The sequence below is a fragment of the Dendrobates tinctorius genome, unplaced genomic scaffold (assembly GCF_039654945.1).
Source record: "Dendrobates tinctorius isolate UK_male_01 unplaced genomic scaffold, ASM3965494v1 ptg000294l, whole genome shotgun sequence".
NCBI classification, from domain to species: domain Eukaryota; kingdom Metazoa; phylum Chordata; class Amphibia; order Anura; family Dendrobatidae; genus Dendrobates; species Dendrobates tinctorius.
In genome coordinates, this window is record NW_027361961.1 from 1,272,272 (window position 1) to 1,287,079 (window position 14,808).

The following is a 14,808-nucleotide window of genomic DNA, read 5'->3' on the forward strand; positions in this document are numbered from 1 at the left end:
TGGTCACCGGATCAGCCATTTCCAATTCAATGTCCTCCCGTTTGGAATTTCATTAGCATCACGGATATTCACCAAGATCATGACAGAAGCAGTAATTTTCATTCAGGGGATTTGCATCATTCCATATTTAGACGACTTCCTCATCATCGCACCATCTATTCCCCGTCTAAATGTGGTAAAAACTTTGAAAATTCTGGAATTCCTCTGCTGGGTCCCAAATCTGGAGAAGTCGGATCTTCATCCTTCACCAAGGAAGAAATTCCTTGGAATCCTCCTGAATTCAGAAAAAAGAACATCCTTCTTGCCCGGAGATGGTCAACTTGATCTTTTTCAGAGATCAGAGGGCTCCTACCCTGAGGGACTCTGTCAATCCTGGGATCACTGGCAGGCTCATGTTCTCTCATCTTGGGACAGGTATCAAAATTCTCTGACCAGGAGAGTTACCCTTCCCAGTCATGTGAAGTCGTCCCTTGCATGGTGGCTAAACTACTGGAACCTCCAGTGGGAGGGTCAGCTGGGATCCGCTTCCCCTGAAGATACTCACTTCAGACGCCAGTCAGAGGGGCTGGGGCACTATGGTAGAGAAAACCCACTTCCAGGGTTTATGGTCCCCAGACATTAAATCTCGTTCCTCAAACCTCAGAATTGAAGGTGGTTGAGGAAGCATTGAAAGCCGCATCTACTTTTGTCCAAGGTCATCATGTACGTGTTTATTACAACATCATGACCACAGTGGCCTACCTCCGTCACCAGGGGGGCACAAATTACATCAGATTGAAATCGATTGCAGCAAGAATTTTTTTCCTGGGCAGAGAAACATCACAGCAGTCCATCTGAAGGGGTCCGCCAATGTTCATGCGGACTTCCTCAGCAGAAGGGACATCCATCCCGGGGAGTGGTGCCTTGACCAAGCAATCTTTCTTCCTTTAGTGACAAGATGGGGGATTCCGGATGTGGATCTATTTGCCAATGGCCAGAACGCAAAGATGAAGACGTTCTTCTTCCTTAATCCCACAGATGGAGTATAGACGCCTTTTCTCACCCTTGGAGATTCAATCTGGCCTATGTCTTCCCACCGATCCCGATTCTAGCAAAAACATTACAGAAGATACGGTCCAGTCGGGTCACCACGATTCTAATCGCTCCCATGTGGCCGGGAAGAAGTTGGTACAGAGCTTTGATGGACATGGACTAGGAAGGTCCACTACTGCTATCTCAGAGAGATGACCTCCTTCACCAAGGTCCCCTGTTACATCCGGACATTCACAGGTTGAACCTTGCGGCCTGGCTACTGAAGCCAGAGTCCTAAGAACTAAAGGGCTTTCAGATGAAGTGATACAAATGCTCCAGAAGAGCAGGAAGCCAGTGACCAATGCAATTTATGGCAAGGTCTGGAAGAAATTCCCTTCCTGGCATTCTCCAAACATTCCTGATCCCTTCCATCCTAACATTGCTCAGATTTTGGACTTTCTTCAAAAGGGACTTGATCTAGGTCTTACACCTAGCACCTTAAAGGTGCAGGTGTCAGCTCTTAGTTCTTTCTTTGACCAGAACTTAGCCAGTCATCACTGGATAAAGCGTTTCATGACCTCAGCAGCTAGAATCTGGCCTATACTTCATAGCCGGATTCCCCCTTGGGATAAATCTTCTGCTTAATAGCTTAACCAGAAATCCATTTGAACCTTTATCATCTATGAGTTTAAGAAACCTTACCCTTAAAACCGCTAGACGTGTAGGAGAGCTGCAGGCCCTGTGAATGCAAGAGCCCTATTTAACAGTTACTGCAGATAGCATTATCCTCCACTTAGATCCCTCCTTTATGCCTAAGGTAGTCTCGGACTTTCATAGAGGTCTGGATATTGTGCTACCCTCGTTCTGTCCAAATCCTTCCAATACAAAAGAAGAAGCATTTCACACCTTCGATGTTCGTAGGGTGGTTGTCTACTATCAGCAACAAACCGAAGGTTGGAGGATTGACCGAAACTTATTCATTCAGCCCTCAGAATGGAAAAAGGGCAAGAAGGTGGCTAAGAATACGATCGCCAATTGGATCAAACAAGCTATCTGTCTTGCATACTCGTCACAGAATTTATCTCCTCCTGCATCACTGAAGGCTCATTCTACACATTCGATATCAGCATCGTGGGTAGAGAGAGGGGACGCATCTACTGAGCAGGTAGGCAGAGCCGCCATCTGGTCTTCTGTCCATATGTTTACCAGACACTACAGACTAGATTTTAATAGGGATTTAACATTCGCCAGGCGAGTTCTGCAGCATATGGTCCCTCCCTAATAAATTAGTTGTTGGTAATACTCTGATACTGCTGTCATGGAAGGTGACTAGAGAAGATAGAATTAGTCTTACCAATAATTCGGTTTCTAGGAACCTTCCATAACAGCTCTAATTTCCCTCCCTATCTGATGTTCTTATTGGATGATGCCTGCGCTTTGGTAACTATTCATGCTAGTGTTTCTGAAAAAACACTGGTGTTGTAAGAAGGGAAGAGGTATTTACCCTCCTTGTGTTTCTTGTCCCCCATTTGGGCAGGGAGACATCCTCCGATACTGCTGTTGTGGAAGGTTCCTAGAAACTGAATTACCGGTAAGACTAATTCTATTTTTTCACATTAACAAAGGGTAATGGCAAACAGATGGACCTCACAAATTATTTAACAACTTCTTTTGTATCTGATAAAACCCTATATACGGCTGTACATTACTGTTTGGGCACGTTTCAGGGTTCATAAGGGAAGTCGCACCATTTAGCTATTTGAATCCACATCTTACTGGAATTGCTTGTAGACACAATGTATTAGGAGCAGTGTTTGTGGCCACCTGGCAGCTCAAAAGATGGCCACCACGAACAGGCTTGGCACTATTTACTCCATTTAGGCTATGTGCACACGTCGCGGTTTTTTCACGTTTTCGTGGCGGTTTTAAACGCGATTTTGCCGCGAAAACGTGAAAAATAAGCATCCCATCCAATCCTATGGGATTCCGCAATGCTGTACTAATGCTGCAGTTTTTTCCGCGGCGGAATCGCTTTGCGGTAAGAAACGCAGCATGCTCATTAATTTAGCGGAATAGCGGCGATCCCGCACCCATAGGATTGCATTGTTGCGCTTACTTACCGCATGTGGCTGTGCCCACCATGCGAAAAGTAAGCAGAATATTTGCGGATGGTACCCACAGTCCGGAGGAGAGGAGACTGTCCTCCGGGCTTTGGGTACCATATCCCTGTAAAAAAATAGAATTAAAATAAAAAATATTGTTAATCTCACCTTCCAGCGTCCCGCGCAGCCTTCCCGCCTCTCTCCACTCTCCCGGTCCCAGTAATCCTTTGCGAGAATGACCGCGATGATGTCGAGATCTCGCGGAAGTGCGACATCTCGCGGTCATTCACAATGACGTCGCAGGAGCACGACGTCTCGCGGTCATTCGCGCAAAGGATTACTGGGACCGGGAGCGTGGAGAGAGGCGGGAAGGCTGCGCGGGACGCCGGAAGGTGAGAATTACAATATTTTTTATTTTTTTATTATTTTTTAAATTTTATCTTTTACTACCGAGGCTGCATAAGCAGCCTCAGTAGTAAAAAGTTGGTCACACTCGTCAAACACTATGTTTGACGAGTGTGACCAACCTGTCAATCAGTTCTCCAAGCGATGCTCCAGATCGCTTGGAAAACGCTAGCATTTTGCAAGCTAATTACGCTTGCAAATTGCGGGAATTTAAAATGCAATTTTCCCGCGGAATGGAATTCTGGAATTCTCGCAGTAACTTCCGCGAGAGTTCCGCTACGTGTGCACATAGCCTTATTGATTGTCTTAATTATCACCCTTCAGCACCTCTACATGGATCTGGACTTGCATAGAGACCCCCCTGGCTTGAGCCACAGTGTTGCCTGCCGTTCAATGGTGTGAAATGGGAAGGACAATAGTCAGGTAGCAGGGTCTGAATCAGTAAGGCAGAGAAAGTACTAAATCTGAAGATGTAAGAGTAGTCCACAAAAAGGCATGGATGACAATAGGAAACAAATACACAAGCCATGAGCTGAGCATAGAGGACTTAACTAGAGGAGAACAAGGCAGTATCTGGCAGAGGAGAACAAGGCAGTATCTGGCAGCTTCCTTCAATATGCTTCGAGCTTTCGCAGAATATGGTTCTATCCAATTGGCTGAATCAGGGAGCAGATTACTTCAATTCAACAGAACATACACCCATACTGCCAGACTGGTTGGTACTACTTGTCCCAGGCACCCTTATTTTACTGGCTGAATCGAGCCTATGTCTTCTAGATCTTCAGGTTCCAATGACTACTCCATTAACAGCCCCGCCTGCTATATGAATAAGGACACGCCTGGTGAAGTCATAGGAGCAGAATCCTGAAGAGATGTGACACCATCTGCAGAAGTCCTAATATGACAAAATTTCAGAAAATCAGAGCTGTAGAAATCCCCCATAAAATAACTCCATTTTGGAAATTATAACCCTCAGTGAACTAATCTATTGGAATAGTGACTATTTTTGATTCCACAGGCACTTTCTGGAAATTAGCACAGAGTGGATGTGGGAGAAAAAAAATTCAAATATGCCATTTTATTACCCAACACATAGTGTCCTAATTGTGCTCCAGGAGACAAACACAAATACATGTGATTTGGGCACACTGAACAGCTCAAAAGCAAGGGGGAAATTTGACTTTGGGAGAGTGTTTATTGCTGGATTGGTTAATGGAAGCCATGTTTCTTTTCAAGAGCCTTTGAGCCACTAATAATGTGGAAACCTCTGTTGATCTCAGATGATGTATCTGAGTGGGGACTTGTTTTTTGTTAGATGAATAGAAGTTTTTATTGGTATTATGTTCGTCAACATAATGTTTTTTTTTGTGGCTCTTTATTCCTTATTTGGGAGGCAGAATGAACAAACAGTTGACCACCGACTGAACTGTCATTGTCTTGGTGAAGAATTCAATATTTTTACATAACTTGCCATTTTTACAGACAGTTTAAGTAGAAATGTTAAATAACATTGAAAGATATTTTATTCAAAAATAATTTTTTTATATCTTGGCAGATGACTGTACCAGGAGATCAGAGGAACAGCTGACATCTTCAATTTTTAAATCAGATGATTTTGAGATGCCACTGGATACAATTGAAGCTAATGCCAGTACTCCAGATATACCATCATTCCTTCACAGCAAAGATCTCTCATCTGATCCTTTGACACATTTCCTGTCTTCTGATTCATTAGCGACAACTAAGGAAAATCAGAGCCACAAAATAAGCATTAAAAACGGAAATGATCCTAAATCAAAGAAGCCATTTTCATGTTCAGAATATGGAAAAAGTTTTCCCATCGAAAAGTCTTTCATTAAACATCCAAAAATTCATACAGAGGAGAAAAGATTTTCTTGCTCCAAGTGTGGAAAATGTTTTAAACACAAATCACATTATGTTAGTCACCAGAGAACTCACACAGGGGAGAAGCCTTTTTCCTGTTCAGAATGTGTGAAATGTTTTACACAGAATTCAGCTTTGGTTAAGCACCAGAGAACCCACACAGGGGAGAAGCCTTTTTTATGTTCAGAATGTGGGAAATGTTTTACACAGAAATCAGATTTGGTTAAGCACCAGAGAACTCACACAGGGGAAAAGCCTTTTTCCTGTTCCGAATGTGGGAAATGTTTTAATGAGAAATCCGGTTTGGTTAAGCACCAGAGAACCCACACAGGGGAGAGGCCTTTTTCATGTTCAGAATGTGGGAAATGTTTTACACAGAAATCAGATTTGGTTATACACCAGAGAACTCACACAGGGGAAAAGCCTTTCTCCTGTTCAGAATGTGGGAAATGTTTTAACTTTAAAGGGAATCTTGTTATACACCAAAGAACGCACGCAGTGGAGAAGCCTTTTTCATGTTCAGAATGTGGGAAATGTTTTAACTTTAAAGGGAATCTTGTTATACACCAAAGATCCCACACAGGGGAGAAATCTTTTTCATGTTCAGAATGTGGCAAATGTTTTAATGCGAAATCAGCTTTGGTTAAGCACCAGAGAACTCACACAGGGGAGAAGCCTTTTTCATGTTCAGAATGTGGGAAATGTTTTAACCGGAAAGCAAATCTTGATCGCCACCTGAGAATCCACACAGGGGAAAAGCCTTTTTCCTGTTCAGAATGTGAGAAATGTTTTAACTTTAAAAGGAATCTTGTTATACACCAAAAAACTCACACAGGGGAGAAGCCTTTTTCATGTTCATAATGTAGGAAATGTTTCACACTAAAATCAACTCTTTAACATCAGAAAAGTCACACAGGGGTGAAGTCTTTTTCATGTTCAGAATGTGGAAAATGTTTTAACCAAAAAATGTATTTCTTAATGGGGTTGACCCCTTGTCATTCCTCATGTTTGGCCTTTTTCAAATAAAAATATTCATACTTACTTTCCTTGCCAGTGTCGTTCCAGTGGTCTTGGCCCTCACATTCCCAGGACTATTGTGAGGTTATTACAAAATCAGCGCTGGCTTCACTGTTCGTGCCTTCGGATGTATTGAACATTCAACAAAAAGATAGGGCCACCGCTGCTCTCTGACTTACTTTTATTGTTTGATATGACCAAAAGTGGAGACAGTGAACCAAGTTTAAGAACGCACTTACTTTCGAAACGCATTTGGTATTCTAGTCTTTTCGCTATGATTTTTAAATACATTTTTCCTACATGTTTCACCAAGAAAGAAAAAAAGACTTTTTGATACGACTATATTTTAAATTTGAAAAAATAAAGAATTCATCATTTTAAACATGTCTTGGATTTGTAGTGTAGAAGCTGGATCAATCTTTTCTTATCCAGTGAGAAGGGTTTGTTCAAGTAGTGGACATTCCTTTTAAACATCAAAAATCCCACACAGAGAGAAACCATTATCATACCTACAGTAGAGTGTGAAAAATAAATTACTAGAGATTCATATTTTGTTGACCATCAAAAATTACTCACTGTTAAGACATTACAAATGTTATTGACAAATTGCACAAAAATATAACAGATAGTCATATAATTAAATGAGAAAGGATAATTACTATGTATGAGGGAACGTGCTCGGTGATACTCGATCACTTGAGTATCTGGGTGCTTGGAATTACTCGGTGAACATTAGCCGTTGCTTGGATTTGAAGTTCGAATCCCCACTCCACATGTTTGGTGTCTGTTACACAGCCAATAAACATGCAGGGGATTGCCTGCCAGTCACTGTAATGCCGTAGCCATCTCAGTAGTGGCATTACAGTGATTGGCTGGATGTATTATATAATCAGGGATTATAAAAGAATAGGTGCCGCCATGCTCGGCAGACTGACACCAGTGCATAGCTCAGGGACAGTTCTTATTGGAGGAAGAGAGTGGTTGTACAGGCCTGTGTGTACACAGTATAACAAATCAGAGTTCTGTAGTGTTGATACTGGTGCTGAAGCTGAACCATCATATTAACAGTCCTTGTAAGGGCTAATCCTGTGCTTTGTTGTTTGTATCACATACATTTTGCATTTAGCCTAGCGAGGGACAGTTGCATAAGCAAGGGGATTGGCTGAATACATTCTCTAGGCCGGGCTTAGTGCTTTGCAGTCCATTGCTAAATATATAGCAGCAGCAGTTATCCACTTTTTTTGGGGAGGCGGGGTGAAAAAATAGACTATAGTTTTATCCATAGAGTATTACGTGCTTTGTGGTGTATTTCGGTGGTATACAGTAAAACACTCCAAATAAGCGTTGAGAAATGTCTTGGGATTTAATTTGTCATCCATACACTTTTATGTGCTTTGTTGCTTTGACTGCTGCAGGTGACCAATTATTTTTTTTAAATCAAAAATGAACTTTGTTTCCAGAGACCAAGCAATTAGAAAATTCTTAATGAGTGAAGTAAGGAACAGGGAAGTGGAGGTGCCAATGATGGTGCACGTAGATGCCGAAGACGTGGGACAGATGTGACTATGCCTATAGCTGAAGCACAAGAACCGCGCCCAACCTCATCACATAGGTTCCTGTCCCACTTTGCAGGAAGGTAAGGTACACTACTTCTGAAGCCAGAACAATGTTGAACAGGTGGTCTGTTAGGTAGCAGATAATGCTTCTAGCATGCTGATCTCCTTCCATCTTGAGTCCCAGGAGATTAGTGATCCTATACTAGAACACTCCGAGAAGCGCTTTACAACATAATTTCTTGATTGTGACCTCTTAACCTGCATATTCCAAGAGGGACAAGAGGACATTCTGTTTAATGATGCACAAAACTTAGAGCACCCACATTTTGTCTAAAGAGGAAAATGATGGGGACGTGGCCACGAGGTGAATGCAGTAAGTCGCGTTTGCTTGGAGCTCCTGTCGTATACATCTTGTAAAAGCCATTAGAGCTGTGAGTAAGGGGCAGAAACCAGATTCCCTGCTTCCACAGACTGCCTGGAGACCTAAGGTGTGAAATCTGGGGCTGGAGGTGCAATGACAAGATCAAAAAGACAAGGGAGAGAGGAGGAAGTAGTGCAGGCTGGAATCCAAGATGGCCCCTACATGGCTGGAGAGAGGAGGCAGAGAGACCTGTCTGGGGAGGTGGCTGCAAAACTCCAAAATTATCTTAGGGAGATCTGCTTCCACTAGCATGACAGCAAAAAGGACTCAGTACAAGAACTGGGGGCAGCAGCTGGAGGAAGATCCAGATATAGAGAATTGTATCTGGAGGAAGAGAGACGCAGACTCCTCAGATACGGAGATGCTGTCACGGAGTGCAGAGGTGGGGAGGGGAATTTTGAGGAGGCAGGAGATAATGCTGCAGAGGCTTCTTCAATAGACTCCCCTTCTCTGCAAGATCTCCTTAAAGCTGTGAATACAAGCAGTCTCCGTATTAATAAACTACTGGGACAAATACAGAAGTCGATTTCTACCATACGCCATGATGTGCAGAAAGGGGCAGAAAGCACAAAAGCAGGGGAAGGCAGAGTGAGTATGCTGGAAGATGCGTTTACCCCAGTATGCAGAGAAATGCAGAATCATACACAGGTGATTAATGCACTGATGGAAAAAGTGGATGATTTGGAGAATCGGCTGTGACAAAATAACATCAGGCTGACAGGGGTCCCTGAGAAAACGGGAATGAGCCAGACAGCTTCTTTGAAAAATGGTTGCTGGAGACTTTTGAAAGGGACACCCTCCATTATTTGCTATTGAAAGAGCTCATAGAGTCCCCACAAGACTGAGACTGGTGGCCCATACTGATAAAAATATTACTCTATAAAGACAGGACATTATCCTACGAAAAGCGAGAGAGAAATAGGACATAAAGATGGAGAGACGATATAGTGATGGGCGAGCACTAAAATGCTCTGGTGCTCAGTGTTCGGATCGAGCAAGTTGGAATACTCAGGTACTCGGACAGAACAACAAGCCCAATGTTAGTCTATGGGAGACCCGAGCATTTTTTACCGCGATCCCCCCGGGGGTCCTTTTAAGGTCTAAAACGTCTGAAAATGATGGAAACAAATGACATGGGGGACATCTTGGGGCTCGCCCCTGGAAGCCGTCCTGAGTCCTATTTCACAGCTTTAAACAATGTTGTCAGAGTTTCATGCCATTTTTACTTGTGCACCAAGAAATATACCAAAACGAAACCAAAACCGATTGTGCTGGGAAATATGTTAAGGTACATCCTTTCCTGGTTAATGACTTGTATGTAAGGCAAAATAATTAACGCCAGACAAAAATGTTCCTCCACCACTTGGGCTATGTTCAGATGCAGCGTTTTTGAAGTGTTTTTTAACTTTTACATTGCTTTCAACCAAAACAAATGCATTCACAGGGAAATGTCATTGTAACATTTACCAACACTAGCTGGCCATGTGCTGTGTGACACATAAGCGGACACATCTGGATTCATTTATGAAGGAGGGACTCAAAGTCACAGAGCCTATTTTTACAGGGGCATCAGCATTAATCTGCTTAAAGGGCCATTATTAAACAGTGGGTCTCCTAAACTGTTATAGCCTATGCAGTGAGTGGATGGGCTGCCAAGAATTACGACGCACCCAAATACCCCTTTCACAAGAGGTTCAGGAGGGCTTCCATAAAAAATGTTGCATTGATTGCAAGGCCTGCCCTGCTACCAAGTCATATGCACCCCTATAAGCCTTTGAACCCACAAACTGGATGGGCGCAAGAAAATCCACTTCACATCATTCATTTTTTACTCCCATTCTGTTTTCTTATGGATTGACTGCAAAGCCTGCCCTGCTACCAAGTCATATGCACCCAAATAAGCCTTTGAACCCACATACTGGATGGACACAGGAAAATCTACTTCACATTATTCATTTTGTACTCCCATATTCTTTTCTTATGCATTGGCATCAAGGCCTGCCCTGCTGCCAAGTGATATGCACCCCAATAAGCCTTTGAACCCGGTACTGTATGGGCACAGGAAAATCCAATTCACATTATTCATTTTGGACTCCCATTCTGTTTTCTTATGCATTGACTGCAAGGTCTGCCCTGCTACCAAGTCATATGCACCCCAATAAGCCTTTGAACCCACATACTGGATGGGCACAGGAAAATCCACTTCACATTATTTATTTTGTACTCCCATTCTGTTTTCTTATGCATTGACTGCAAGTCATATGCATCCCAATAACCCCAATCCCCCCTTGGAAGAAACATGGAGGAGGGCCGCTTAATAAAAAATGTCCCATTAAAAAGGAGCCGGTCTCCTAGACTTGTAATGCCCGTACACTAAGTGTGTTGGCTGGCAAACATATTCCCCTTTGGGGTACACCTCAACCTTTTCCATAACAAGTATTTTATGCCCAGCAAAACCACCCACCCTTGTTCGTGTAATGACTCCTGGAGTGGACCCTCTGGGCCGTGATACCAACCCACCCCGGGAGAGCTGACCTAGTGAAGACCGCATCCTATACAGGGAGCATCAGGGGCAGGCCCAGGGGAATAAAGTACCCAGACTGCTGGAACCAGGTGGCTGGCTCGAAGGAGGCACGAGAGACCTTGTTTAGCAGGGGGAAGACAGGGGCACGCAGGGTACAGGAATATGTAAAGAGTGTACTCTGGGCACGCTGGGTACGGAAGTGCATAGAGCGTGTACACGGGGGCACGCAGGGTACAGGATGGTGCAGGATGCGTACTGGGAAGCACGCCTGGGTACAAGACAGGGCAGAGCGCGTGCTGGGAAGCACGTCTGGGTACAAGACAGAGCAAAGTGCGTGCTGGGAAGCATGCCTGAGTACAAGACAGAGCAGAGCGCGTGCTGGGAAGCATGCCAGAGTTCAAGGTAGTGGACCTGAGTACAGAGAGCCACCATGCAGGCACCAAGAAGGCCTAGCAAGGAAGCAAAAGCGATAATCAGGCACTGCCTACAGGAAGAGGTGGCCTGATATAGGGAATGCACGCCGGGACTACTGGGTCAGGTCCTACCGGACCATAGAGACGTCAGAGTCAGTGCAGGCGCAGTCAGAGCTGCAGGTTGTGTGCAAGCGTGCCCGATGGGACCTGGGACCGGGCACGCAGCCGCAGAATTAAGAGTGCGCGGCACGCGCGTGCACCCTATGGGACCTCAGCACTGGCCGCGAGACCTGAAGTGAAGAAGTCGGGCAATGTGCAGGAGCTCTGGAAGTACGTGGTGAGAGCAGCATAACAGTTCAGAATTCAACACTGGCTGTTGCCACACGGAACACGTTAACGCTGGTGATCTAGTGGCGGTTGGCGGTGGATGATGAGACGTGGAGGAAGGCCTGATTAAAAACTATGCCCAATTTAAAGGAGCGGGTCTCATAGACTTGTAATGCCCATACACTAAGTGTGTTGGCTGTCAAACATTTTCCCTATGGGGTACACCTCACCCTTTTCCATAACAAGTCTTTTACACCCAGCAAAACCACCCACCCTAGTTCGGAATTCGACACTGGCTGTTGCAGCAAGGAACATGTTAACGCTGGTGATCTAGTGGTGGCGGATGATGGGACATGGAGGAAGGTCTGATTAAAAACTATGCCCAATTTAAAGGAGCGGGGCTCCTAGACTTGGAATACCCATACACTAAGTATATGGGCTTGCAAACATTTCCCCCAGGGGGTAGATATCAACATAGTGTGGCCTTTTTTGGGGGGGACATCATAAACAACATGCAAAACTGTAATGTGGTTTCATACACAGTTGCTGCTGGGAAGGTGCAGGTTTTTAGTAAAAATATGGTGGAAGAATCGTTGGATGAAGTGATCTGGAAAAGGGGCATGGTGATGACGGGAATGTGAAAGTACATGCTTAATAACAGCGGTGGCTATGGGAGGTATGACATCCAGGATACAGCCAACAATGATTCGTCGTTTAGCCACCATCAATTACCAGAATCGGTATCATGCCCGTCAGAAGATCGGTGTACCAGATGCGCGTGTGAGACTATCCCTAAGAAATGCCCATCCCAAATATGTTGCCAAACACGCACATGTCAGTATAAAGGGCAAAGTGCAACATGTTTGTGAGATGCTGAATTATATAAAGTAGATCAGTGTTGGAGGAAAACCAAACAAATTGATGGATGCTCGTGAAAAACTAAGTTTAAAGAGGAGTGCACCATCCGTAACTATAAACACACCCGTGCCAAAAGCTTCTTCATCTTCACCCATACATATTACCATTCAATAATATACAAATGTCAAAGTCTAAAATTAATTGTCCGAGTGTAACCAACATTGTTAAAGGAATGCCACAAAACCTACATAACTACAACCCTTTGAAAAACCTGATTTCCTCTTTACAACATATGGACAATGATGGTATTGATGATGACTTAGAAAATTTCCACATCCACACCAAGAAGATGAAGATCACAGCTGCAAAAAATATTCCAAAAAGGCAGTGAATGTCTGGAAAATCATTTTCTCTAGGGCAAAGTTTATTTCTTACTATAGTGGTACCAAAAGAGGCATACACAGCTCTCTGGTGTACTCAGCGTGAGATGCCCGAAAGATGATGTATTCTAATTTGTCCATGTCCACTTTTTGAAAGTGAGCAGAAAAGAAGGATGATTATTCGGGAAGACGTGTGATTTTGCTCAGTAAGGCCTCTTTCACACATCAGGTTTTCGCCGTCAGGCGCGATCCGGCGCTTTTGACAGAAACCGGATCCGGCGAAATGCAATGCCAGATCCGGTTTCCCCCCCATTGACTTGCATTTGCGCCGGATCGCGCCGGATGGCCATGCATTTCATCCGGTTTTCGCCGGATCCGGCAATGTGTCGCGATCCGGCGTCTGGAAAAAACGGCTACTGTAACGTTTTTTGTCTCCGGCGAAAAAGCCGGACACGCCGGATCCGGCGCGTCCGGCTTTTTCACACAATGAAAGCCTATGAGCGCCGCAATGCGCCGGATCCGTTTTTTTGGTCTGAGCATGCTCAGTAGCTCTGCCCACAGGAGATATATAAAAGCAAGACAATGGGACCCTCAGCCACACCCAACATGCCACCCAAGCCAAGAACCAGGAGCAGGAGAAGGCAGCAGACATCTGCAGCAGCAGCACCATCAGCACCACCCCAAATGGAGCAGCAAATGGAACATGCTGAGGAGGGGAGTCCAGCAGCAGATGAGAGACGGTAATTATCAAATCCCCCATTCCTCCAAACTAGGGCCATGGAATATCAAGATATTCATTGGCCCTTTGTTTCTCTTTATTCAACAGCCGCCAAAGAGATGCAGCAGCAGCAGCAGCAGAAATGTCATCACTGGCAGCAGCTACAGCAGCAGCAATACCCACAGCCATGGAGTCTGGCCATCAACAGGACAGCACATCTTCTTCTGGGAGCCCTCCCTCGCATCGTCAGCGTTTGACGGTAAGTTTTTATTTCCAAAATCCATCATCTCTGTAATATATGTCTATTCATTGCCTTTTATTTCAAAACAGGAATCACAAGATGAAGAGGAGCTCCCAGAAGAAGAAGGAAGGGGTGGACAGACACTTGGAGTGGGCTCACAATTGGTAAGTTTTTTGCATCAAACGCAGAAACACAACATCACACTACACACAACACATAGAAAACAATGTTCTGCAGACCACACACAGCAAACAAATGCCTACATCCAAAGACATAACATTTTTTGTTTTTTTCTCTAGTCTTCCCAATCTGGTGCTCGGCCAAGAGGTCCTCGCAGTGCCTCCCAGGGTCGTCGGCGACAGCAACGCGGCGGTCACCAGCGTGTAAGTATAAATATTTTTGCTTTGTTTTCTTGCACTTTTTATTTCATTTCTTTTGTGGAGGCTAATGTTATTTTTGTCTTTTTCTTTAACAGCCTTCACAGCGTGCTCCCGACTCTGACGGTGAGGATGGAGGACTCGATGTGGACCACCTCATCGATCTCGTCAGACAAAGGGAGCCGCTCTGGAATATGGCTGACCGCCGCCACGCTGACCTTATCGTTACCCGACGACTCTGGGAGGAAATCTGTTCGCTCCTTGTGGGCCGCTGGGAGGACCTCGATGTTCGGGCCCAGATTAAAGAGCGTAAGTATATACAGTACCGGTTGCTTGATGTAAACCAGTGTTTCCCGAACTCCAGTCCTCGTGGTCCCCACGGATCATGTGTTCAGGATTTCTATTTACTATGGAAATCCTGAAAACATGACCCCTGGGGACCATGAGGACTGGAGTTTGTGAAACACTGATGTTGTATACTAACCACTCCTTTCTCGTTTCAGGGAACAGAATTGTGAATCGGTGGCGGTCTGTGAGGGATCGTTTCAAGAAGGAGTTCAATAAAGAGATGCGG

At 44.5% G+C, this 14,808-nt stretch overlaps 1 protein-coding gene across 1 annotated transcript in view; it reads left to right on the plus strand.

Annotated features, from left to right (window-relative positions):
• The window catches only part of LOC141072977 (uncharacterized), a 244,580-nt gene extending 238,137 nt beyond the window's left edge, over positions 1–6,443 (plus strand). The window contains 1 exon segment of the mRNA XM_073560243.1: positions 5,074–6,443. Within this exon segment, the coding sequence (XP_073416344.1) occupies positions 5,074–6,428 (1,355 nt within the window). The 3' untranslated portion in view covers positions 6,429–6,443.
• Positions 6,444–14,808: the final 8,365 nt, after the last annotated feature.